General features: G+C 47.0%; 2 protein-coding genes across 3 annotated transcripts; one reads left to right on the forward strand and one right to left on the reverse strand.

Annotated features, from left to right (window-relative positions):
• The first annotated feature begins 13 nt into the window (after window positions 1-13).
• GTF2E2 (general transcription factor IIE subunit 2) lies at window positions 14-19,583 on the forward strand. The gene is made up of 8 exons (XM_027906487.1): window positions 14-72; window positions 682-848; window positions 9,556-9,647; window positions 10,045-10,152; window positions 10,522-10,704; window positions 10,873-10,966; window positions 17,919-18,034; window positions 18,699-19,583. The coding sequence occupies exons 2-8, from the start codon at window positions 686-688 to the stop codon at window positions 18,816-18,818; spliced, it is 876 nt and encodes a 291-aa protein (XP_027762288.1). The 5' UTR covers window positions 14-72; window positions 682-685; the 3' UTR covers window positions 18,819-19,583.
• On the reverse strand, window positions 2,795-8,097 carry SMIM18 (small integral membrane protein 18). 2 transcript variants are annotated; one of them, XM_027906488.1, is made up of 2 exons: window positions 7,834-8,097; window positions 2,795-5,038 (listed from the first exon to the last, which is right to left on the reverse strand). In XM_027906488.1, exon 2 carries the CDS (start codon window positions 4,991-4,993, stop codon window positions 4,700-4,702), a length of 294 nt encoding a protein of 97 aa, XP_027762289.1. In that variant the 5' UTR covers window positions 4,994-5,038; window positions 7,834-8,097; the 3' UTR covers window positions 2,795-4,699. The 2 variants fall into 2 exon arrangements, with proteins under 2 accessions (XP_027762289.1, XP_027762290.1); XM_027906489.1 differs by having other exon boundaries at window positions 7,830-8,097.
• Window positions 19,584-27,078: the final 7,495 nt, after the last annotated feature.

Raw genomic sequence — 27,078 nt, forward strand, 5'->3', positions numbered from 1 at the left:
TTCCGGGGCGGTGCGCGCGGGGGCTGCCGGGAGCAGCATGGCCCGCTAGGAGGCGGCGGCGGCGGCGCGCGGGTGAGGGGCGGCGCGCGGGGGGTCGCGCGGAGGGAGCCGGGACGGGAGCGGGGGGGCACAAGGACAGGGATTGGGACCGGGAGAGGATCGGGGGGGTGAATATGGGGGCGGCTCGCCCGCCGGTATCGGGGCAGCCGGGCGCCCCTCGGGCCGGTAGTTTTTCCGGCCCCGCTGCCACATTGTCCCCTGCGCCGCTCTCCCCGCTGGCGCGGGCGGTGGGTGCCGGTGCCCGCCTGTCCCACCCCTGCGGGCCAACTCGGCAGTGCCATTCTCCGCCCCTGAGGGTCCGGGTGGTGCTCTGCCACCTTGGCATTCGTGCTTTCAGTCCGCGCCCGGGGGGGAAGGAGGATGCGGACGAGCAATAGACAGCTCCGTGGGGTCCCCAGGGAAGCGGTCACGGCACCGAGCCTGGCGGAGTTCAGGGGGAGTTTGGACAGCGCTCTCAGTCAGGCACGTGGTGAGGTTCTTGCAGTGCCTTGTGCAGGGCTAAGTTGTACTCGACCCTTGCACGTCTTTTTCAAGTCGGCGTGTTCCGCGATAAACAGTTACCTCCGCTCCTAAATACCTTGTTGACCCAGACACGTGTCTCTCGCCTTTTTCCCGTGGCAGAGCCATGGATCCCAGCCTGCTGAGGGAGCGGGAGCTGTTCAAAAAGCGAGCCCTCTCCACGCCGGCCGTAGAGAAGCGCCCAGCGCTGTCCTCGGACTCCTCTGCCTCCAAGAAGAAGAAAGCCAAGGTAGAGCAAGGGGGCTCCTCCAGCTCTAAACAAAACTCAGGTGGGTGAGAGTCTCCTGTGCGGCAGCTGCTTTGTGTTTCCCACTGCCTGCCTCTAAGCTATGGTTTATTAGTGTGAATAACACTGTATCTGTTAACACTATTGGCTGGTGGCTGTTGCCATCCTTTCTCTTAAATAAGTGCTTTTTCTTAAGAAATTCCCTTGCACAGTGTGAAAAAAGGCATTGCCTGCTGTGCATATGTGTTAAGCCTCATCCTGTGACTTGTTCGCTGTTACTCTGTTGGATGAATCTCTGCTGCCAAAGTAATTCATGTGAAGCTGGGCTTTGGTTTGTGGGTTTTGGTGCTTGCTGGGCAAGCGGTAACAGTGATTTTGTTCGTTTTCTCTGTCTTTGCCGTGTTGGACAGGCCCTGGGGCAACCTGGTCTAGTGGAAGGTGTCCCTGCCCGTGGCAGGGCACTGGAACTGGATGAGCTTTAAGATCCCTTCCTGGCCAAACCATTCTGTGATTCTGTGATTATTTCTGGCAAGAGAGCAGCTAAAACATTTAATGAACTGTAAGTTGAGGGCTGTCCATGCACGAGATGGATTTTGCAAGGTACATCTTGTCTGGCTTACGTGTTGTAGTTAGCAGTTGTCCTTGCTCTACCTGGGGAGCTGTGCTTTGGTCACGAGCACCAGGGCCTCCAGAGGTTTCTGCCTGCTTTTCTCAGGAGTTATGTGGTTTCCCTGGGATGGTGGCACTGGTAATGCATGTCTCGGTATCAAATAAACAGTTAATAAAGCAGCACCAAAATAGTGGGAGTGTGCGGGAAGTGCTCTGGAGAGAGAGGATTTGCTCTGAAAGCGGTGGCAGTTCTTGAGTGCACTCTAAAGGTCAGATCAAATGTAAGGAGTTACTAAAACTACAAAATACCCTGTTGTGCAAACTCAGTGCGTTCTCATATTTTGAATAATACCACATGTGGCTCTCTCCTGAAGTCCAAAACAAGTGATAGAGCTTAAAACACCAGAGAAAAGAGTCAAGGACGGTGGGAGGAGTGAAGCGTCTTCTGTCTGAGGGGAGGAGTAGGGAGTCTGTATCTGCAGCTACTCAGGCACCTAGTAAAGTTCAGCCAGACATTCTGAAATAAATCAAGGGAGAACCAGCTTTCCATCCATCCCTTTGCAAAGCTCTCCAAATAAAAATAAAATTCCAAGTGGACTACCCTAAGCTGTGTCTCCTGTGTGAGAGCAGTTGGGAGGGTAAAAGGGGTGGGGAGCTATGAAGGGAGTGGAGGGTTCAAATGTGAGTGATCTTTGAGTCTGATCTGGAGGATTTGAGCAGATGAAGAATCTTTCATTTCGTTTCTGTGGTTTTGTGGGCTGAGAGTTACTTTTGAGTGCTTTTGTGACTGTCAGACAATGAGCTTACACAAATAGGGACACAGTGGTTGGGAGAAAACACACTTGATCTTTTATGCTGCTGGCTTCCTTCCAGATAGTTATCAGAAAGGTTTCAAGGTTTCTATTAGATTTTTATGCTGCAGGGTCAAAGTCCTTTGATTCAAGACCGGCTTTATATTTGAATTGTCAGACTGGCAGGTGCCTGTCAGGATATGAGGGTGTCAGGGGTAGGTCTGGGGAGGTGGAGTAAAAACCTGATATTAAAGAATCCCTGTCCCACCTCCCCAAAGAAACAAAAATTAGGATGATCAGTCCTAATTTTGTTGTGTAGTGACCGCAAAGACGATAAGTGTGTGATTGCGTGTTGGCACTGATGTGTAACGCCCACAGAATCCTCGCTCTGTCATTCTGTGACTCAGAGAACCTGCCCTTGTCACTTTTTGGGGGAGGAGAGGTATGGAGATCGTGCTAACCTTCAAATGACTGCATAGCTAATTCTGGCCTGTGCGTGAAGACTGGCTCTAAGCTTCCCACTGTTACTACAGTGATTACTATAGAGTGATTACTGTCACGGAAACTGCAAAATAAACGAAATAGATCAAAGCTGTTTGTTCCATTTTATTAATAGTAAGTCATGGCTGTGGTCTTATCTCTTAAGACCTTTGTCTTGGTGGTCTTTGCCAACAGTAGTCTAGAACCAAAATCTCCGGGGGGCTGTTTCATGGGAAAGAATCATCCTGAGTCTCTAGGGCTGTGCTAGGGGAGACCTTTGTCCTCTGTTCCTTGTGCAGGCACCCATTCACCTTTGTAGACCTGGGGAATAAATAGCTGAATGGGTCCCAAGGCTTGTCATTCCGTGTGCTTCTCGGGAAGGCGTAAGAACGCGGTGCCAGCGCAGCAGAGGCCGACCCTGGTGCTTCCTGCACGCTGCCTTCTTGTGTGCAGCCGTGGTGGGCATCTTCTGGGAATGCTACAAGTGTCCACAGTGTCTTCTTTCAGGAAAGAGAAATACTAGTTAATTCGGTGTATCCCAGTGGCTACTCTGACCTCTCTTGAGCTGGGCACTGGTTATTCCAGACTGGTGCTGCCACATGCAGCAGAAAGTCATCATTACTGCCACTGACTTCTTCATCATAAGTCTGGGTGGGAATCCTAAATTATCTTGTACGGGTGTCAGCTTCCATTAATTGTGCTTATAGTTTGATTTCTAGCTCAGAGCATTCTCTGCACGTGGGCTGGTTCTGGCGAAGCTTCACTGTGAGAAGCAGATCTGAGATGAATGGTTGCAGCAGTCACGGTGTTGTTTGGTGGCTGCAGAAGGGAGTTTGCTTCTCCGGGTGAATCACTGGACTCGCTGTGCTGGTTCGCAGTGCCCTGGGTGTCTGGTGACTCCATCTCACCAACCAGGAGCAGCACAAGTCAGTTAGCCAGTCTTCCATTGTGTCCAGATCTTCTGGAGCTTAGGCATACTCACCCTGAGAGAGGGAGTTGATACATTAACAAAAAAAAAAAGAGGTAATTATAGGAACTGGCCATAGCACAAAGGTATTTCGGATATGGAAGGACTGTGAGGTCACTTTTTTTTTTTTTTTGCCACTTAGGTGGGTTTGTTTCCCTTGTGACAGGGCTATTATTTGCTGCCAGAGCCCCTGTAGTGCTGTGGTTGCCACAGAGGCAGCAGCCTTGGGGCAGAGGAGCGTCCCTGTGTCACCTGGGCAGTGGTACCACTACAGTAGGATTTTGTGGAAAGGGGCAGGTATTCTGAAGGAAGTGGGTCACTCAGGTCTCGACACCCAGAAATTGTTGACCAGGCTGAATATGAAATAAAGGGAGAGCAGTTCTCTGGAACTGGAGGAGAGGAGGGAGAAAGGGTCAAACTATCACAGGAGCTTAGAAAAGACCATTTTAGGGATACATTTCATGTTGGCTTAATTTTCCTCCCACCACTGTCTCTTCTGAAAGCGAGAAACCCATAACAGAAAGTGTTGCCAAAGGCAAGAATTCACCCAATCCTGTCCTATCTGAGGGGTTTCTTGCCATCCACACCCTTCTCTCCCATGTCTTTTCTCAGTCCTTGTCTGTCTCTCCTGTCTCTGTGCAGCTGACTCGGTGGGATGGCACTGCTGTGTCTTTGCACTGTGTGCGATCAGACTGTTGAGCACTTTTAGAAACATTTTCTCCAGTTAAGCAATACGGTTTTATGCACATTAGGCAACATTTGTTCGGTCAGGTAGACAAAACTCTACGCTAGTCACTCAGTATAAACAGCAAAAGTTCATTCAAAACCAAAACCCTTTTCTTCCCCCGTAACACTGCAACAGATTGTCCTTCTGCTAAACACTTGGAAAGCCTTTGCCAATTGTTCCAGTTCACATCCAGAGATAAAATTACAACCTGTTATATTTAAGACCGAAACAAAAAAGCACGTGACTTGCTCATTTGTAAGGTACAAGAGGCCTCATTCAAGGTGTCAGACGTTCTCCCAAGTGCTGGTGCTCAGTCCTCCCTACACCACCTCTGTTTCACGCTTCCTGAAGCTGTTCATCATGGCTCTGACAGGATTGGGTTCATTCTCCAGGTCTTTCACAGTCTTGTTCTTCACACAGCAGCAACAGTCCAGCAGTTCATAGAGGAAAGCCAGCACCACCAGAGAAACTACAGTGAAGATGAATATGATCAGGATAACAAAGCAGGCAGTGTTCCAGTTGTCATGGAAAGGGTAGATTTTTTGCACTTGGAAGCCCAGATACTGGGAAATGGATGTAGTCTCGTTCCAGTGGGTGCTGTTGAGGGTTGCCATTCTTGAGGAGGTGTCTTGGTGTGCTCACTGTCACAGATTTGGGGGCTGAAACACAAAAACAAAGCTGTTGAGGACTATCAGTCAAGGACATGCTGTGATTTTTATCACAAACTGTAAGAAACTTCAGCTCAGACTAAGTGCTCACACCTCCTACAGCCATGGCTGGTTGCATACTCATATTTGCTCACAGAAGTATCACACTCCAAATGCACAGCTCTGTGGTTGGTCTGGAACGTTTATTTCGGCAGTGTCTGGTCTGTGCAGGCATCACACGGTGCAAGTTATTCAGGAAGGAGGGAGCTTGGCTCCTTCATTTCAGTTCTGTGCGCAGACAGAAAGGTTACAAAGATAATTTTCAAGGTGTACAGTGGTTTCAGCCACTGGAATTCCTGTTTGTGGTGCCGGGCTCATTGGGATTTATGCCAAGGAAAACCCAACCCTTTCTGAGGAGTTCTAATTTCTTATTTTCAGCTCTGCCTAACTACTGGGGAAGGAATGTCTCCCTGGCCCCAGTGCTGTGTGTTTGCACCCAGCAGAAGAGGCTGCTTTGGGGTATGGGGAGAGACGAAGCAGAAGTTGGCTTTGGTTTATAAATCTGCTTTTGGTTTATAGTCTTATGTAGTAAAAATTGTCCAAGGAGCCACAGTAGCTCCTGGTTCCCTGTCATGGCGTGCTGTAGGATGTCATAATAACCTTTGAATCCCTCAGGCAATTTAAAACTGGGTGTGGGTGAAGGAGTTGGAGTCAGATCTCCATATTTCCTTGAGGAAATAGCAAGGAGTTTTTAGGTGGAGAATGGTGATGCCAGTGTCTGCTAAAGCAGCTGACTTAAAGCAGTCTAAGCACCTGTCCCCATTTCTGTGAAATTACTAAAAAAAAGGGGATATAGTGAAAAGCAGGATGATGCAGCCAAACCGGCTTGCTGTCTATGTCTTACTTTTATCATTCAAATATTATAAATTTTGGTTTTATCCTTCTGTCTTTAATGGATTTAAATTGAAACAGAACACCTTTGTGGTTGGGAAGGTACCTGGCATTAGCATTCCATACAGGCATTTACTGGAGCAGTTGCAGTAACTTACTGTTTCCTCTGTTAAATATATAACTGAATACACAAATTAGTAATTGAGTATACAAAGTAGGACTGAGAGGGGCGGGATTAATGAAACTGTTTGTTAGTGGTTTTTTCTTAAGGAAAAGTTTACAAAGCAAATCCAAGCTAAAAATACTCCTGGATTGAGTCAGGTCCTGGCTTGATTTGGTCACAATCTGGGAAGGAAACTCAGCCGAATTGTTCGGGGCTAAAAGTCAGGAGGGTTTTTAAAGGGGTGACCTGAAGAGTTATTTGAAAATCTGTGAGAGAGAGGGCGGGCTGAATAAAAGGATTTGGAGTCCCCTTTGAGGAGTAATTAAAATAAGCAGGATTTAATTGTGTATTTTAAATGGCAAGAGGATATCCTTGGGAAGGCAAGCAGTTTTGTTTGGAACTTTGTAAACAGATTTCTAAGACTGAGGGTTTTGCTGGAATCTGTTACATGTAAATTTGCTCGCTCTGTAAACGCACGAGCACAAAAATGGACTGTTCCTGTGATGCAAAATTGAGTATTTTTAGGGTTTTTTTTCCATCTTGGGCATGGCATGGCTGGCCAGGCACAGTGCAGCATCCACCCCCTTCCCACTCCACAGTCACCAGTAGGGCACACTCATCTTTATTCCAGGGGATGGAATTTAATGCCTTGCTGGAGGTGGTTTGAGCTCATTGAGGAGGAGGAGGAGGAGGATTTCCTTAGATTTGAATAAAGCAAGGCAGATAAAGATTAGCTACTCATAGCTGTAATTATTAAAATACAAGGCTGAAGTAGCTGTTGCTGGGTGTTCAGAATTACCACAGCACTAAGGTTAATGTCCCTGAAAGCTGTCAAAAATGAGCTGTTTTACTTATTTTGTAACAGCACAATTCAAATTCACATCATTAGGCAGTCTGATTTGAAATCAAGTCAGCTGTTGTACGTATCCAAAATGCAAGGAGTTAAATATTTGATGAACTGGCTCCTCTAATATCTGTACTAGGTTTTAATTTAAAAGCATTACCATCTTTAGGCACTGCAGAGGAGCAGCTTTATTTGAAACCGTATTCACGGACCAAAGGGAAATGACTGGCAAAAAAATCCTTTTAATGCAGTACTGGGGAAGTCCTGTTTAAGCAACCACTGAATAGACATCTTGAGGTAAAAGCATTTACAAACCTCAGATGGATTCTAACCTGCCCGTTTGCCTTCTGGCTGCTCTGATATTCCAAAGATAATAATATGCAAGGGGATTTTCTCCCTACCCTGGTATAACACATTTCCAGAACAGGTTTCTCACACATCCACGCACACAGACCTCTTTTAGGCAGCCTAATTTACGGAATACCCCCTGGGAGGTAACATTTCTCGCATTTCAGGTTGAGCTGTCTGTCTTTGTCTTAAGGAAAAGCCTTTCGGTGGCGTTCCTCTAAAAACATACAGAATCAACCACAGGCAACGTGAGGCTGCAGGAAACAAGCCACCTCCCCTGCAAGGATGAAATCCGTTTTGTTTACTGAATCTTGGCTGCTGGTGTTAGCCTTGCTGTAAGATGGAGTGGTCATCAATTTTCCATTAGTGCACAGATGGTGAAAGTGCTTGTCTGATCGTGCAAGACAAGCTCCTCCGCGTTCAGCGGGATAAACCCCGCTCAACCCAGAGAAAAATCATCCCCGTTCCAAGCAGCTTTCGCAGGTTCGTAACTTACAGGCTTATTTTCTTTCAGTAATCAAGATAAACCTAAGAGAATGTTATAAAATGGTACACACCTACCTCTTGTGTGAAAGGATGCTGAGAGAGCGCCGTTCTGGTCCCTTTTTTTAGTGCAGCCTATGGCACAGCTAAGATGGAGCTTTCCTACCATTGGCCAGAGCACGATGCTGCTGACAACTTCCTTTGTGCTCATTTGCATCAAGCCCTCAACCCCAGGAGTAAATCATTCATAAATATGACTCTTGCAGGCTGGGATAAGAAACAGAACCCTCCCTGCCCTCATTTTTTTGGGATGTGATGAGTTCGTTAGCAGCGGAGCGCACTGGGAGTGCAGGGGTGGCCACGGCCCTGCTTTGCTTTGTGCTGGAATCAGCCATCAGACCGTGACGTTTGAAGTGTTAATATCTGCAGATTTCCAGCCTCCCCGTGTGCTTAGATTCCCCCGTCATGAACTGTAGCAGGCTGTAGCCAGGCAGATTAAACAAGATAATCTTCCTGATTTAATTGACAGAATAAAGACACGATGAGTTGTCTTAACTGTTTGTTGTACCTCTGAATTTATTTTAATCACTTCATTGTCTGAAGTTAGACATAGGATTTTTTTATTTATTTATAAAATACCCTGCGTAGACATTAATTTTTAATGTTAAAAGGGAACCCTGCAGGGGAAAATCCCTACGGGATGTATTTGCAGAGGGAGCTGGCTATTTTTTTTTCTGCCTTTTTTTTTAGTCTTAATTTAGTAACCAGAATGAAATGTTCTTCAGCAGCTGGAGTTACACTGATTTTTCTACACTAATTTTAGAATTGTTGTGCTATGTGAAGCCTCTTAACACAATGTCAGCTACAGGATTCTGTTTTTTTCTCACCCTCCACTGATATTTCCGCAGAAATAGTAGGAGCTCAGTATCTTTGAGATACCTGTTGTCCTGTCAAATGTGTTTAGAAATTACCAGTGGATTAAAAAATCCCCGTGGTGACAAAGAGAAGATGTTCTTTGCCTAGAGTAGCTGAAATCCGAAAAAGCTGTTGCCATTAGGTTTGAGCAACCCTGTGCTGGTAATGGGCCTGTGGCTTGTGATAGTGGTTTGTGGATATTTGTGTTTAATGTGCTGTGCTAAGAGCTGAACTTAATGAAATGGTCATTAACAACCTTGCATGAATTTTTGAAACAACATGATAAAGATTTGACAACAGAGGGGATTCTGAATTGTTGTTCCAGTGGTGCAACAGACCGGGTTGAATTGTTTTGAATTTATAGGGCTCTGTTTAATAAATTTCTCCACTAGAGCTACTTTAAACAATAAACAGAAAAAAAAAAATCACAGCCTTCCTTTACCTGCTGTGTAACCATTGAATGCCTTTTGGGAAGAAGAGAAACTTTCTGCCCCCATCTCAGGTATCTCAATAGAACCAATGCAGTGCATTATTTCAGCCTGGATTAATGTAGTGTAAATGATTATGGGATGTTAAGCCACCGAATTAAACATGTTCTCTTATGGTCATAACACTGCAGTCACTTGCTGCTTTCTTAAAGGTCAAGTCCCAGGAACTTCTTAGTTGTGGAGCTGTGCTCAGAAATGTTCCAGAGCCGACTCTGCCGGGCTGGATCAACACTTGTGCTTGGACAGAGTCCTGAGGGCGTCTCCTCCTGCCACTCACCTTTCTGTCCATAGATGTCATTCTGAAACCTTCAGAAAGTAGACTGAGAAGGAGACAGAGCTCAGAGCCAACAGAGTGGTGTTGAAACATCATTACACTGTTTGTTTTCTCCCTTTGTAGATCACAGCAATGGATCATTTAACTTGAAAGCCCTTTCAGGAGGCTCTGGCTACAAGTTTGGAGTCCTTGCTAAAATAGTGAATTATATGAAGGTATGGTGTTTTGGTGTAAAACCACCATGTTTTTAAATACTGTGATAATTTAGTCTCCTGTGGCAGCTGACAGATGCTGAATATTTCAAACTCCAAAATTCTTTTACTGCAAGAGGGAGAATTTCAAGAAACTGCTTGTTAAATTTGAAGTGCTGTCAGTAAACAAAATTGTCAGCACATTGTTCCATTATTGAAATCCTAATTGTCCCAGGTCACTTTACAACCAGGGTAATGGGTTTTGTTTGCAGGAATTGCAGGCTGCTGTCAGCTTTTAGAATTCATGACCTATTGATCAAGATGAACGTGTAATTTGGTGCCAGTGCTAGTTACTTTATGATAATTGAGTTGCTGAATAAAGTGATTACAGAGCTCTAATAGATCCTGTTTGCTCTTCCAGACTCGGCACCAGCGGGGTGATACACATCCATTAACCCTTGAAGAGATTTTGGATGAAACACAGCACTTAGATATTGGACTCAAACAGAAACAATGGTTAATGAGCGAGGTAAAGAATACATATGTTTAGTTTTTAATTAAAGATAAAGGATTATGATAAACCAGAATTATACGCATTTATTTAATTTCAAGCTCTATGGATAAGTATTCCCTCCTTAAGAAACTACTTAGATTCACATTAATGTGAAACTTGTACCTCTCTGCACAGTAAAACTAGGATGGTTCTAACTAATACAGACTGCAGCATTCCTTTGTTCTGGGGAACAGAAACCTCCACTCTGGCAGTGGGGTTTGTGAGGGAAGCTTGACTTTGCTGAAGTCTTTCAGGAGGTCACTGGTATGCTGAAAAACACACCAGAATAAAAACTAATGAGCATGTGCACCGTTTCAAAGTTTAACATTTCTGTCTCTGTTACAGGCTCTAGTCAACAATCCTAAAATAGAAGTTGTGGATGGGAAGTATGCTTTCAAACCCAAGTACAACTTGAAGGACAAAAAGGCTCTGCTCAGGCTCTTGGACAAGCATGACCAGCGAGGGCTGGGAGGAATCCTTTTGGAAGACATCGAGGAAGGGCTGCCCAATGCACAGAAAGCTATAAAGGTGAGGAGCACGTGCAGTTCAGCCAACCCATTCCAGTTCGCTTCCCAGCCAGTTATTCTGCATCTCACCCAGCTTTGTAGCACAAGATTTGCATCTGTTGTTCGAGTAGGAGAGCTTATGCTTGGAAATGAAGTGATTTTGAGTTGCTCTTTTGCATTTGTTTTCGAGGCTTTAGGGGACCAGATCATCTTTGTTAATCGCCCTGATAAGAAGAAGATCCTTTTCTACAACGACAAGAGCTGTCACTTTGCTGTGGATGAAGGTAGGTGTTGGTTTAGGTAGGTTTCCATGGCAGTTGGTTTGAACTCATCTGAAGCAGCTCTGTGTATAAGCAGTCTTCAGGTGTGACAGTCTTTTAAGGTGCTAATGAAATATTAGGTGTACCCAGATGTCAGGAAAATGTTTATATTATCACAAGACTAATGAAAGCAGCGAGTCCAGGGGTAATATCCTCTGGTTCATGATGGATACATTGGAACGTGGCGTCAGGAATCCAGCAGTTGTCTTCAGGGATAGTGGTACATGAGACTAAAAACCACCTGGCTATGACTGAAATGGCATCTAACATTTTGCTGTGTGAAGGGCAGCCAAAAAAAAAAACAAAAACCAAAGAATGGCTTGTGGGTGCAAGTTTTTTGTTGGGTTTCTTTCCCAGTTAATTAACCATGTGCCTTTTATTGATGAATGCAGCAAGAAGCCACTAATGGAACAGAAGGAGGAAGCAAAGAGGGAGGAGATGTGAGCAAAATTCCTGAGAAGGGGTAGTTTGCAACTGGAAGGAGAGCACAGATGTGGGGTGGTGCTGCTGCCCAGAGCTGGAGTAGATTTTTTGTACTTCACAAGTTCAGCGTGTGTTTTCTGTGTCACAAACAGTGGTAAAATCCTCTGGTGCAATTTTATGCATAGAAATCAATTACAGAAATCAGGGTATATTCCAGTAATGACGTTTATGCCAAAATCAGGTGCCTGTAAGTGCAGAAAGGAGGGGGCAGTCTGCGTAGGAAGGTTTTACTTTAAATGACTCACCAACACTGGACACTTGGTTAATGTATTGTTCTGATAACATGGCACGTAAAGCCATTGCATCATATAACGTCACATTGTGGTAAAAAAGATTTGTGTTACAAGCTTGAACCACTCTACTTACAGGACCATAGGAGAAAGCATAAAGCTCTTTATTTCTTTGGCTAGTTTTGGGAGAATCCGTCTGTTCAGTAGATTTAAGCAACTGGAGATGTGTATAATTAACTTATTTGTTATGTAGCACGTTTGTACTCTCAGTAATAACAACTTTCTTCCACAAAGATAAAGTAGATGTGACATCTCCAGCATTTTAAAAATATAAAAATTGCTTCAAAATGTTAAAGTGAATCTCTTTAAATGGTAATTTCTGTCATTTCTTGATAATGGCAGCAGAACTATATGTGAAATGCAGAATGCATTCACTGATGAATTTCTGACTCCCAAGTGCTTAGGAGTTTACCATGAACACTGCCATCCTGTTCAGGAGCCTCTTCAGTCCATCAGCCCACAAGTTTTTTGGGGTCTGAACATGGCCAAAACATTTAGGAATCAGTGCTCTTGCAGTAACTGTTAAGACAAAGCTTTCAAGTTTTTAGCAGCCACTGGTTGTCTGACAGTCGTGGTTGCTGAATGTTTCCTCTTGTGCAGTTTTTTCCAGATAACTGGAACACAACTGTCCTTGTTTAGGAACAAACAGTGCAGGCTATTGCTGTGAGAGGGAGGAAGAGGTTAAAAAGACCTTTAAAACTCCTTGAAAACAAAGTATTTAAGCCGTTTGACTCAACCTCCCGCTGAAGGAAGGCATTTAAGCCTGCAGTGTGTGTCCCGAAGGGATCCAGCTTTTGTAGTTCAAGGTGTCTCTGCTTCCTTTTATCCGCAGGTGGCAGCAGCTTCCCATCTGATGCAGAAGTGATGTTCTGTTGTTGTTGTTCTGTTCCTGCTGGTTTTGGTTTTCCTTTTGATGCTTTGTTCGAAGAGGGAGCAGGAATACTTTCTCTGTTGTGACTGTTGTGATCCGCCCGCCTGCGCCACAGCGCTTAAAACGTCCCTGAATCTGTTGGCTTATTGCAGCTGGAACAAGTCCTTTTCCCAAACTGTGTTGTCCTGTGATGAAGAAAACCCATCCTTCCCGAGCAGCTTTGCTTTAGGATTCATTCCAGAGCAGCAGAAGGGTGTCTCTAAGGGAGTCACTGGCAGGATTGTCTGTGTGCAGGATGAGTTATGACACGTCTCTGCCTTAGCAGTGCCGTTGCAGCTCATTATCTCCGGCAGCCTTAAAATGAGGTTTTTAGAAGGCTGCAAAATAAGCCTTGAAGTGTTGGCAGAGTCTTTGATCTAGCAGCTGATGACAGTTCAAAATATGTTTCTAGTTTAATGTTTATCCTTAGAAATAAGGGCTCTGTGCTCCTCGGTGCGTGGTGCTGCCGTATGACACTCCAGTTCAGAACGTGTTTTGGCTGGGATTAATATCCTCAGAAAGCTGGGCACCCTCTCCCACTGCTGTCTCAGCTCCATCATGAGAGAAAGAGGAGCTGCTGGGGCAATTTGGATCTCCTCGCCTGGAGTAGTGGGAGGACCTGCTTTCTGGCAGTGCCTGCCTCTGCCCCTTGATGGCTGAACAAGCTTTTCTTTCTCCCCTTGAGAAAATAAATCCCAATGTACCGCAGCAGCAGAGCGGTGCCTATATATCGTGATCTCAAGGGTACTGGAGAAGGTTTTAGCAGTAAGGAACAGCTTTTGTTCTTCCTTTTATGTGATTAGCCAAGGAGGGTTCAGATTGCATGTGTTCCTTCTGGACTTCCTGGCTAATTAATCTTCTGTCAGTGGTGTGGAGCTGAAAGCGTTTGTAAAAGCCAGGCCAGATTTCAGGTGCTTCAGCCAAGTCAAGCGCTGCCTTTTTGTGCTGGGGCGAAGCACTTTGCATGTGAACCAGGCTTTCACCCCTGTGCTGAATGCTGAAAGGCCAGTCTGATTACCTAACTGCTAGAGATGGTATCTTTCCCAGCTGAATGCACTGTAGGAAGTATTTGAATGCTAAAAAATTCGGATACTTAATTATACGTTTTTTTTTTAAATTCTTCCTAAGCACCTTTGAAGAGATTTAGAGAATGGCCAAAGCCTCTTAAATTTAACAGCATAAAAATTGCTTGGGATCTGACTTGCGGCTCTGGTGGTCCAGGGACAGCACAGATTTAACGTCAGGCACCCTTTCCTTCTGGTATAAATCCAGTGCTGCGTTCCCTGGAACTGTTAGGAAGCAGGACTCCATCTTCCCCTCTGCTCAGTTGTTTCTTCCCTTCTGACCCATTATTGTCTGTTCTTGTCCTGTGCTCGCTCGGCTTTTGGCTCAGCTCAGTGGAGATTTTTAAGCTGGTTTTAATCTCTGGCAGATTTTACTACCAGCTGATGTGTCGGTTATCTCCGAAGCCATCTCAACCTTTCTGCAAGAGCAGGTGAGGCAGTGAGAAATGCAGGATAAGCTGCTCCAAAGTCACCACACAGTCATTTACCCATGACTCCATTCCCCAAATGTAAGCATTTATAGGAAGGAAGTGTCTTAGAGTATAATCGCTCAGGGAATGTCAGTGCAAATTGTTTTAATTTGTGAGGCACCTTGTGCTGCAGTAAAATGGAGGTAACTGAATATTTGTCCCTTGGAAATTTCAGAGAGAGAAGGTGTTTGCAAAATCTTTGTTATGCTGCCTTCTGCTTAGCTATGTGTTGGTTTCTGCTGGTCAGGGCTCTTTGTTTTTAAGTCTGTGCATGCAGACATCATGTTGCTGGAGATGTCAGCAATCATCTAAACTGGCTTTTCAGTCAGCTCCTGGTCTCATTCCCTCCTCTCGTTACTTGAAAGACCAAAATTTAGCTCTCTGGAGCAGCAAGGGAGCAGGCTGTGAGTAGTGTTGATTCTGTCAAGCTCCTGAGTTAAAATATTTTAGTGATCAAATTGCAAGATACCGCAGATAGGATTTGTTCCTAACACTTACCTCAGTACTGGCATCACATCTTTCTGCCTCTTCTCGGGAAGATCAGCATTGGAGTCAGGATTTAAAAGCTCTTTGGAAAATGCAAATCTCCTTGAGGGTTCACAGCACCTGCCTGGCTTTGGCCAGAAACTCTCAGGAAATTTCTCCCCAGGGGATTTTTTTCTGGGCTCTGTCTTGTCAAAGCAGCCTAAGCCGTAGGAGAGATTGTCAGCTTGCCTGAAGGCAGCCTGCTGCGGGCAGGTGAAGCCTTGCCTTTTTTCCTTCCATAGCCATTTTACACTTGCTCTGTCTGATCTATAAAATAATTTAGTGGCTCTGATAGAAGAGTCTCTCACCTTCACCGTGCTGTGATGGTGTAAAAATCAGTTAACAGGACACGGAGAAGGAGAAGTGACTGTGCTCTGTAACCATAATGGCTACACACACCGCAGGAATGTGTTCATCCCAACCTGCTCTCCTTGCCTGGCTGGAGCAGCCCAGCATGTGGTGAGCTTTCTGTTCCAACAGTCCCCTTCCTGCTCCTCACTCCAGCACTGATCTGCCTGTTCCCTGTCCTCAGAGAAAAGAGAGACATGGTAAAAAGTGGATCTGGTATATTGAAACCTTCCCTAGGAGCTGCCTTCCATGGCTGTTTACTCTTCAAACACACAGCAAAGACCAGGGTGGCAGCATTTCAGATCCTTCTCAAGGAAATTGGGAGAAATCTCTTCCTATCTCAGGTCAAGGGTATAATTTTTGAGATTCAGAAGTAACTCAGTTACAAATGCAGAGGGTTGTTTCTTGAGAGCTGCAGTTATTGCCAGCTTTTCCCACAGGCTCTCATATTTCAGAGAGGATGTCACAATAATTCAGAGAGTGTATTCCCAAGGTCTAAACTTTCCCTGGCTGATAGGGGCATAGTCCTTGGAGACTTAAATCTGACAGGTAATGTGGGAATGGTTCAGTGCCAGCCATCCAGCTGCTCTCTTTCTTCAGGCCTTGCATTTAGCCCGGTGTCTGGTGTTACATGGAGCCGGTTTTGTGATGAGATGATGGATGGCTCTCCCTTCCCTTTTAGATGGCACCCTAAATGCAAACAGCTCATATGCACCGAAGGGTGGCAGCTCCATGTGCTTCTCCACCTTTATCCTGTGCTTTGTAGTTCCAAACCAATCCTTCAACATGGAGTGTTTCCGTGTTGTTGTGACTCCCCCTTTCCTGGGCAGTGAAGTGTTTTAAAGCCCTACATGGAGCTCCAGCATGGGAATAAGATGCTTTTGCAATTACTGCAATCAAAGCAGTAGTGCTGCAAAAGGAGCCTGATTTATGAAGGGATTTTTAAATGGAGTTGCAGCATAGGATAGAGTGATTCTGGTGGGGCAAATTAGTGGATTAAATTATCTGTATATGAAGTCCTTTTTAGCTTTGCTGTTTTGGTTCTTGGTGACTGTTCCATTCATATTTTTTGGCCAGGCTGAAAGGGTGGATGTGAAGCTGGAATGGGGGCATAACCTCTGCATTACAAGAAATGCAGAACACTGTAGTTAGATATTAACTGTGATCTGCACTTGTGTGCATGCTGATCCTTGAAGAGCTGACCATTTATTTTCTAGTGTTTAATTTTTCACTTCTGTTCCCCAGAAGAATGTAGACCAGTTTAACCTTAAGCACCTATCCTCAGCTTTTTTTTTCTTTTTTAAGAACCAGGGTGTATTTGTCCATATATCCTGAACTCTAATGAGGACACACATCATCTGTGTTTGTTTCAGGATGTTATAAATAAGAGTACAAACCTTCTCCACCTCCCGTAGCAGGATGAGGTGAGGGATGATCTGTGATAGCAGGCACTGCCAGCTATGCCGAAAGCCTGGAATCCCCCTCAGAATGGATGAGCAGACAGAGAATGTCTTGAGTCCAATGTCAGTCCTTGAATTCAGGGATCTGCACATTGATCCCGAGGCGCTGTAGAGCCTCTGTGAGAAACAGGCTGAGCGCTGGCTCCCTGTAACCAAAAGTGGTGTTTTGACAAGATTTGATTCTCTTCAGAAATGCTACTTTACTGAAAATGAACGTTGTTGTTCTTCACCGGTGAAATTCCTCTCTTTTGTTTCCTGGAAAGCTGGAACAACTCCTTACTGTTGGCAAGGGGAAGAAAAGAAACACCTGAGACTTGAAGCATGTAGGGCGATAGAAAAATAAGGTGCATTAGGAAGGGAATTGGTCCAAGCGCAGGAACCAAGTCGGTGACAATACCCCTTTTGTACACTGCCCAGAGCTGGTGTATCCATGGCAAACCACGTCACTGGAGCATCTCATCCCCTGCTGCACAGAACAGATCCTTAAGCATGCTGGAGTTGTGGTTGTTTTGACAACTGTATACTAAATTTATCTGGAAATAACGGGGAAAAATTTAATCTTGCGTTGCTATGTGTGCCTCGTGTTTTATTTATAGTTTGTTAGCCAAACCTGCTGACAGGATGTATCTTAACTCCCTGCCTGGGGAATGAAGGGAGGTAGGATCGTACCAGCCGCTGCCTGGAGAAGGCATTCCAGAGGCTCTGTGAAACTTTACGTGAGGCAGAAAGTGTGCAGGCAGATGGCAGCTGCTCTAATTAAGACTTACTGTCTCTGTCTGTTTTCCTGCTGCTGTGGTTTTTAAGGTGTCTCTCTTCTTTTTAACACGGAGGAATTTTAGTAATTTATTATCTGTACAGCACGGCATGGATTATACTACAATGATAAACAAGCTCAGACCCACTGAAGTAAATTACTTGAATCCTCAGTAAATTGGGCAATGAGTTGACAAGTCTCCCAAGACAATGGCAGCTGAAGATGTGTAAATGAAGTTGCCATTTAATTGTTCCCCATCACCAAGATCTGTGAAACTCATTCACAGCCTACACAGCTCTAGAAATGCCAGGCAAAAAGAGCCTCCCTAGCAAATAAACATGAAAAGCATATGAAAAGCACGGGTTGCCTGCGGGTGCTCCTGATGCTGGAGTGCAGTTTAGCTCGAGGGTGTTCTGTTGTTGTTTTGTTGCTTGGGGCTTGATCTTTTTCTGGGTTTGGGGTGTTCTTTGGAAGTGCTTTCAGCATTTGGAGTGGGTAAAGGCTGTGCTAAGTGGGTGCCTGCTGGCGGTGACAGACTGACAGTGTTTTCAGTGTTTGAAATCAAGGGTTTGTTCACTGGGATATTAAACCGGGGTTTGTTTGGTCTTTCAGAGTTTCAGAAGCTGTGGAGGAGCATTCCCGTGGATTCTATGGATGAGGAGAAGATAGAAGAGTATCTGAAACGACAGGGTATTTCTTCCATGCAAGAAACTGGACCAAAGAAAATAGTAAGAGATACAAATTGCACATCCTCCTGGGAGATTCCCCCTTCCTCCCCCTGCACTCTTAGTTCCAGAATGTGTCGGTGAACCCGTGCACAGCTTTGTGTAGCTCTGGAAAGTGTGTCCACTTCTAAAAAGTTGCAGAAGCCAGCGCTGCAGCCACCAGTCAGTGATTTCTATAACTTGTTTGAGACAGAGTAATTAATCCAAGCAGCATCAGAAAGAGGGCAAACGCCAGAAATCCCTGTCAGCTCCAAAGTGGAAGCTTCTACTTGAAGCTGTACCATACATTATGAGTAGAAGTATTTTGGGAGAAAGGTGGGTGGTTTTGATTTTTTATATTTTTCTGCTAAATAGCTTTGAAATCCTGATGGGATCGTGGATAGAACTGTTGGGCACGTACCGGCTTCTGTACCTGTGGAGGAGTGTTTGGAAACTTCACTTACAAATGCCTGGGATACTGAGTCTCTGCTCTGTCCCCAGGGTCATCTCCCTGCCTGGATTGGAATTGGATGCTGTTGCTTCTTGCCAAAACAAGCCAGCACCTCCCTTCCCTGCCCACCCCTGGTTCAGGCAGGGCTCATCTTTCACAGCAGCGATGACCAGCGCAGCGTCACACACCAGGTCAGATGTCACATATTTCCTGACTCCTGTTTGTTTCTTCTTGCAGGCTCCCATTCAGAGGAGGAAGAAACCTGCTTCTCAGAAGAAACGTCGGTTTAAGACTCACAATGACCACTTGGTTGGAGTATTAAAAGATTACTCTGATGTGGTTCCTGGCAAGCAGTGAGCGGTTGAGTTCTGGAGCAAACGCGCGTTTTCAGACGGGGCTTTTTGCCGCTGGGGCTCGGTGTCTGCTCACAGAAGGACTGACTGTAAATAATAATGTGATGTGTTTCCCCCACCCCAGCAACTGCCGAGGTGAAACAGGTCAGTTTGAGAGCAAGTATGAGGTATTAAATTTAGAGGTTAATTTAATTAGCTGTTGGGAAAGGTTTCTTTAAAGTAAGAGGTTCTCACTAGTTGCCTCTTGGCATAGGGTGGTAAATGGTGCTCAGCATGTAATGCAGGAATTCCTGCTCAGTGCTTAACTCTGCTTTTACATTGCTTAATGGGTATTTACCTGGTATTATTTACAAGGGGCTTTCTAGTGGGATTGAATACAGCATTTGTTTTACCTGTTTCAGGAGAACCTTTGCAGGCAGTCACTGCAGGCAAAGTTTCTTTGACAGTCAAACACACCCACGGTTTGTATGCTTCTTCCTTACCACGGGACTGAGCTTTACTCAAAGTCCTTGATATCTGAGACTCAAACTCAGAAAAATCCCTCGCCCAAAATCCCAGCAGGCTGCAGGATGGGATGCAGCCACAGTTTCCTAATGCTAATCAGGAATTGCCCTTGGCGATTTCACCACATTGTTGTGGGTGCAAAGTGTGTTACACGTTCTGGTCTGTGGACAGGAGGGAAATAAAACAACGGTGTAATACTGAAGCTTTTTTTTTTTTTAAGTAATAAACTTACAATGCTGGGTTCCAGTGTTGCTTCCTAAAAGAATGAGAGAATCAGCATCTTTTGTGCTTGTTTTCCTTTTCAAGGAGGTAAAGGAATCTTTGCTGTATTTTTATCTTCTCGGTGACTTATCGTTCTGGGCTAATGCTGTCATCTTTTTATCGGTCTTGGTTGGGGAGAGAGGAGGAACCACCTTAAATGAAAGCTCCCTGTAGCTGCCTGATGTTCTGCGCAGCGCAGCCGAACGTGGATCGTGGCCAAATTATGTCCTTTTGATAACTTATTTTTATGTTCTGAACCGGAGTCAGTCAATGCAGATATTGTTTTCGTGGCGCTGCGGGAGAGGAGCAGTTCCCCTGCTCTTCCAGGGTTAGGATCAGAGATAAGAGAGGTGACTGCAGCACCCCACGGACGGCAGATCCCCGCTGCCCGTGCACGAGCTCCTGTCTTGCTTGATGCGCCCGGGGTTGAAGCAGAGGCCGCCGGGCCTGGACACGTGAGCAGATGAAGAATGAGGCTTTGTTGCTGTTGCACTGAACAAGTTCTGTCAGCTTGGGGAAATGAGCTGCTGGAAGTGCAGCATTTATCCTCCTGATTTTCAAGGCTGCTCTTTCGAGAGACAGACAGTGCTCCCAGCGTTGCACATGTCAGCCCTGTTTGAAGAGTCGCTAAATGCCGTTAGGAGGTTTCTTCTATTATTTTTTTAATCTATATATATTTCATGCCTTTTAAATATATATATTTATAAAAACATGCTGCTCCAGCTGGTTTTGAAACTGTTTTCCTTTCCTGTATCTTCCAGGTCAGCACAAACAATTCCTCTTGGAGCTTTTTAGTTTTCCTTTGCAGCTCTGCTTTAAGTACCACGCTTGCAAAACTGTTCACCCCTCTTCTGTCATCTTCACTTGAGAAAAAAAGAGTTCCCTTCCATCTGCTGCAGTTTTTGAGCAGTGATTTTTTTGATAGTGGTGCTTGGACAACAGCAGAGCTCTGCCTTTCCTACCTTTGGGGGGTTTTATGGAGTAACTTCCCAGTCATCTTGCATAGCATTGCCCTATCTCTCTGAACCAAAGCAGGTTTAGAGAGTAAGGTAGGCTGCCGGCTTTGTTTCTCTGCTCAAGTGATTTAGATAATAGAGGAGTCTAAAGAAAATGCCTCCAGCTACTTTAAAAGATTAAAAATATGTTAGGTCAAAAAAGGGAGAGCAGGAGAGCGAGGTTGGCTGTGAGCTCTGTGCTGGCTTTGTCAGGCTCCAGTGTTCAAAGGAACAGAACAGTCCAGGTGGTGTCCAGTTGGAAAGCCTTGGTGAGATGTTTTATCTCACTGGAGGATGTCTTCCCCTCTGCCATAGCAGCAGAGAGGGCATAAATAAGCTTTGCAACTTGTTAGGGTAAATAAGGGAAGCTCACATTGTCTTGTTAGAGGTGGCATGGACTACAGACAAGCAGTGGTGAAGTAAACATGTTCAGACAATAAGCTTAGATACTCCTTGTCCTATCACTAGAATTCCTGATAAGGAGTCCCTCTCCAGCTTCATCTCAGACTACATCAGTGTGAGTCTGTTTGCTGAAAGCATTTTAGTACCACTCCAGTCCACTTCAGTCTCTTCACATTGTTCATGTCCAAATCGGGCTTTTCACTGAAGTTCATCTGTTAAAAACTTTAACCTGCTTCATCTTCCTCCTGGGTGTTTTCTTGTATTCTCTGTCTGGCAAGATGTTTCTCCCAGTGACCAAAACCATCGTACCACCAAAGCTTGCTTTCTTTGGCAAAACCCTTCTTCCCTCAGTCTGGCATTGGAAAGGGCTGCTGAGAGGCATCATGTTCTCTCCTGGGAGCCCCCATTTTTCCCCTCCTTCTCTGGAACCATCTGCTGCTATCCAGGACTGTGAGGGGACTTAGGTGGAGAGCACAGAGTAGAATATTTCAGGTAGAAGTGACCTACAGTAACCATCTAGTCCACAGCAGCACCTAATCTGCTGCATTTCAGGAAGCTTTTTTGGCAAACCCATTTCAGTACCATCTTTTATCTGCCCCTGCCAGGTGAGGACTTGCCTCTTCTGCTCTCTTGAGGCTCTTGTCCAGCAAGGTCATTGCTCCCTCAGCTCTGGGATTCGGTGTGTTCATCCTAACAGAGCTCTTCTTGTTCAAGGGTCAAGTAGCCCAGGTGTGTCACACCTCTAAACATGGAGCTCTGCTGGCTTCTCTCCTAGAAGTTGCTCTACCGACAGAGTTATTCCACCTCCTCCTCCATTATGATGATCATTCTGGAAGGGGATGGAAAACAGCAGGATTCTGTATGGTTGAATGAGAAAACTGACATAAGGCGATGTGTGCTGGAGCTAATCTATAATTCATCACGATCGTTCAGGGCTTTTAGGAAGCGGAGGAGAGCGAGGCGAGGGAGCCCCGAGAAAGGGTATGAAGGCCCTGCACGTGGCTGCAGCCAGCGAGGGCTGTCACTTCCGATGAGCACGGGCGGGCGGTGCCAGGCCACCAGGGAGAGCCGGGCCCCTGGTACCTGCTGCTGAGGAGGGCTGCCTTTGCTGATGGCTAGAAGCAACTACGGTGCTGACATCTCATTATTTCCAGCTTCCTTGCTCGCTTTCCGGTCGCTGCTAATGTACCGGGCCCAAATTCCTTTGTGTGTTACCGCCTCGGGGGCCTCTGGCAGCTCCTGCTTCTGGGAGAGCGTGTCTGGTAGAGCCGAGCGCTGGCTTAGACTGGCAAGGCTAACGAGGAACAGCCATCAGGGAGAGAAGGGCTCGGATCCCGGTCTGCTGGTGCTGGCTTTCTACTGCTGGCAGAGTCAGGGATACGGCAAAGCAGGTGGTTTTGGGACTCGGTCTCCTTGGGCGGGGAGAGAGGGCCTGCTTTGGCACCGCTGCTCGGGTCTGCCATTCCAGCTCGTAGATACGTTCCTGACTGTGTCGGTGTTGTCAGCCTTGCGCAGGCTCTCTGCACACATCTCCAGGGAAAATTGGCAGCTCCCCAGAAGAGAGGGCTTGCCTGGACACAGCAGGGCTCCCGACAGGAAGGCGGCCTGGCCTCTTCGTCATGCTGGTATTGCGTAGCTGTAGCTGTTCTCTTCCCAAATGAGTTCTCTTCCCCTCCCCCAGCAAGGGAAGCTGTTGGCTCTCTGCTCAGCCCTAGGGAGGTCACACCTGGACATTGTGTCCAGTTTAGGCCTCTCCCTTTATTCAATCCCTCTTCCATCCCCAGGGATGCTGGAGCTCCCAGGCTGGTCAGGGCTTGGGGCAGAGGGGCTGAGAGGAGGACTGGGGAGCTGGGACAGCTTGGTGTGGTGAGGAGGTGGCTGGGGCTGTATCCAGTCACAGGTACAGCGATGTATGAAGGGCAGTGAGGAGGATGATGTGGTCAAACTCCCTTGGCAGCCATGGCAGATGACATAATAGGAGAATGTGGGAAGCTTGGCTTGGATATTAGGAAAAAAACAGCTGGTGGGGAGATGTCTCCATCCACAGAGGGAGGCCTCAAGCATCACTCAAACCAGACCAGGCTGCCCAGGTCCCTTACTGGCAGTATTCCTATAGTGAGAGGGAGGTTGAATCAGAGACCACCTGGAACTCCTTTTACCTACATGCTCCTGTGGGTCTGAGCCCTGGTTCCTTTGGTACTTCCCAGCGTGCTTTAAGAGCAGTTCTTCGTGTGTCTCTCTGGCTTACTTTTTGCTGCTTTGGCTTGCAGTGTTACTCAACAGCTCAGGAAAAACAGCCATGACTCTGAAAACCCGTCAGTGCTGCTGTGGCTGGAACCACGTGTCAGGCTGCACCGGCCTCGTGGGTTGGACCTGGTGCAGAGTGCAAGCACAGCAGGGGAAAGGGATGGTTAAGGCAGGAGTTTGTCCTGCCATTAAGTTAATTTTTTGACTATACCTGCACTTCTGGGCTTGCATCCAAGGCCTGAAGTACTTGTGCGGTTTCTTCCTGCCTCCATCACTTTGGATGTGTTCTTTATTCCCCCCTGAGCTGGTTATTAATTATGGAGACTGCAGAGATGAAGTCCAGACTCTGCTAATGGTTGACTTCCCCGTGTTTTAGAAGCAGCATTTCAGTGACCTGCTAATGGTGTTTCTTAGCTTTTCTTTTTTAAGCTCCACCATCATTTCGGTTTCTACTCTGAGCGAGGCAGGTAACGGTGTTTAAGTGTTGGCTGTCTCTCTGGGCAGATCCCATATGCAGCACGCTGCTCATCTCCCTGGGTTGAAATGTCCTCCTTTTCATGCTGGCAGGGAGCGTGGAACAGCCTTGCCTGGCAGCATTCAGGCAGTGCAGTGACCCTTGCTGGGTGACGCCTCTCAGTTTCCCCGAGCTTTAGGAATCGGGGAGCAAATCCATCCTGAGCACTGTGCCGAGCCCCAGCGATCCTCACAAAGCCACCAACCCCTTTGCTCCTAGCGGCCAGCTCCCCTCTCAGCCTCTAAAGCTGCCTGGCCAAACCCCAGTGCAATCTCATCTTTTCTCTCCCAGCCTTGTTATTCCTTCTCCCCCTCTCCCAAGGAGGCCCAAGGAGCGGACGCTGGGCTTGCTCCTCCTCCCTGCCCCATCCGGGCTGCGGGCGCTGCCGGCCTCGGCGCCGGCTCTGTCTGCCCTTTGCTCTCCCTGGCCCGCCTGGCCCGTCTCCATTCCCATGGCAGGATCCCCTAGTCCCTGTCACTGCTGCCTGGCTGCCTTCACTGCTGCCTGCTCCCCCAATCCTCTGGGAGCTACAGCTCTCTTTCTCCCATCCTGTTCCCGTTTCTCCACTGCTCTGATGTGGGCAATAAACCCTGTGTTTTTCTTTGTAGACCGTGCCAGGCTGTTCCCTGCCTTCCCTGATGCTTCCAACGTGCTGCTGGTCAGCAAACCTCTGTGCAGGGATGCAGGGATGTGCAGGAAGGAGCTGCCTGCATCCCCTCCTCCCCGAGCTTAACCTCAGCGTTAGGGGAATGGGGAGGGAAGGACTTGGGAAAGTGGGAACAATGAGAGTGCAAAATCTTCTCGGTTTGGTTTTTCCAGCTCTGTGTGTTCACATCCCCCGGGACATATCCCTGGTATCAGATGGCAGCAATGGCCTGGGAGTCCCTGATCCCGTTTTGCAATCCCCCAGTCTCAGCCAGCAGCTCGGGCCTTCCTGTAAGTGCCCTGATGGTCACGGGGAAGGAATGTTCCCCCGGCCGCATGGGGAAAGGTCACCACGGGCAAAGGGGACGCTGGGACTGGGCCGATGAGGGCAGCGCTGATCAGCACGGAGCCAAAAACATTCTGGCTTAGAGGGGAAATGGGAGAAAAAAAAAAGGCATTTGTAGAGGTTAAATATTTGGGGCAAGGCCCCACTTCCTTTCACAGGGCACATCTCAGAGCAGATGCAGTGCCCAGGCCAAGTCCAGAAGGATGTGTGTGTGTGTTCGTGTGTGTGTGTGTGTTTGATTGCTCTCTTAGCTGGAGGATGTTTGCTGCTGAATCTGCTCCCACAAACAGCTGTGTGTCCGCTCAAGTACTGCCTGGGATGGAGGTTTTGGCCAGTTACTGCTGCTCGGAGCAGCCCTTGGGCTGAGCAGCATGTTGTGGCTCCCTTCCCTTCCTACCCTGTGCCTGCCAACAAACCTCTCCCCTGGATGCAACTCGGAAGGAAAGCTGTGACTCGTGGTGGCTGCGGCCACAGTGGGATTAACATCCAATATTAAGGGCTTAACTCATCCCTGCCAGCCAGAGGTTCCAAATAACTGCCGTGCCTTGTGCCTGTTCCTTCCCACCCTGGAGTTTGTAGCTGCCTTGGCTAAGCTGGAGCTTGCTCCTGGCACTTTGTTTTGAGAGCCTGGCCTGTTGGCTGAGGCTCCTGGGGACGCTGTTCTCATTTATTGGGGCGGGGGCGGAGCGGAGAAAGGAGGAGGAATTTCTAGGTTGGGCTTATGAACCCGAGTTTTTCAAAATTCCCAGCATGTTAAAAAAAAATACAAAGCTAATCTGGCCCTTCGTCTCTAGGTTACGTTTGCCTGGACCGGGGCTGAGCTCATGGAAAATTGCAGCTTAGCTCCTGTGCTCCCTGCCAAGATTAGTAGGTTTAAAAACTAACTGATAACATCTTTGTAAACTTGGAGTCATTTCTCTAAAGCCTGCTGATCCTTCCAGCCTGGATTTTGGAGCTTTTCTAGAGATCCAAGAGAGCCAAGCAGGGTGATGGTATCTGCCCCGAGAAATCACCCTGGAGCATCACAGTGTCTTCAAATACCCCGAGGGAGGAAGGAGGCTGCTGTTCCCCGAGGCCCTGAAGGGTGTGTTGGGATCCCTCTCCCTGTTCCTAACCAGACACACGGCACACAACCACGCTCTGCACGTAACTTATAATAATCACCGGTTTTATTTTTAAAAAATTACAATAGAAAAGTACCTTTAAACATATTTCCAAAAGCGGAGTAGACAATGTGGAAGCTTCTCTCCTCTCCACGACACAAAGTACAGGAAATAGTTTGCTAAAAGAGTTAGTCTGTCATTTGGGAACGCCGGTATCGTTCCTTTTAGAACCGCTCTGAGGTTTGTCTTGGATTTGATTTCTTCTCACATCACTTTTATCAGTCCCATTTTTTACAGAAGACTCCAACGGGATGGTTTCCCAGCACGAAAAATCCCATTTTCTTATCGCCCTGCCCCACCCCGACAGCCGGAATCTCAGCTGTCTTATTTTGGCCCACCCACAGGACAAGAGGAAGGAGGAAGGAAAAGGTGATGATGCTAAATGAGGCCACGGACAGCTGGGAAACTGGCTACAGTGAGGCCTGGGCAGCGGCTGAGCTCAGTGTTCCTTGCAGCTGGAATGAGGACGTGGGAAGGCATTGGAAGGAGGAGTTTTGCACCTCCCTTTGCAGGAAACTGAGACCTGATTTGAGGTTTTGGGTTGGTTTGCTCTGTTCTTTTCTTTTCCCAAATTCCTCCTGGAGCAAGGAGAAGGAGCAACTAGTACGTCAAGCATTCTCTGCTGGTACACTACCTCCGTAAAGGGCGTTGGCAGCTTCCCTTCTTGTCTTTGCACATGGAAACGTGGGAATACCACGCAGCGAGCAGCCAGACCAGCATAACCTTGGTGCTAAAACCCCAGTCCAGCGCTTCGGCGTAGCAGGAGTTTTTCTCATACAGCAGTTTACGTTGCCTGTAACAGCTTGAAGCAGCCATGGCAGGAGGAGGAGGAGGAGGAGGAGGCAAATTGTCACCTTGCTACATGTGCGGGCCGTGTGCCCATCCCTGATCCGAGCCGTTGCACCCCGCGGAAGCTTTGCACAGCAGCTACGAACACAGCCCTAAGGTACAAAAAACACCGGAAGAAGAAAGTTCCTGATTGTCCTGCCTGGTTGTCATTTGGTACAACTGGGAAGAAGACAGTAATACTGTAGTGTCCGCAGACGTCCCGCCGACGCGGCCGGAGCACAGTTCCTGTGCCGGAGGGAAGCACAATTCCTACAAACCCGCATGGTGTGTCTCGACATCCGCACACGCGTGAACATCATGCCTTCGACATGCAGCTGACAGGGCCAGGGGGATAATAA

The sequence above is a fragment of the Empidonax traillii genome, unplaced genomic scaffold (assembly GCF_003031625.1).
Source record: "Empidonax traillii isolate 1590-97213 ecotype Southwest subspecies unplaced genomic scaffold, ASM303162v1 scaffold1301:size135188, whole genome shotgun sequence".
NCBI lineage: Eukaryota > Metazoa > Chordata > Aves > Passeriformes > Tyrannidae > Empidonax > Empidonax traillii.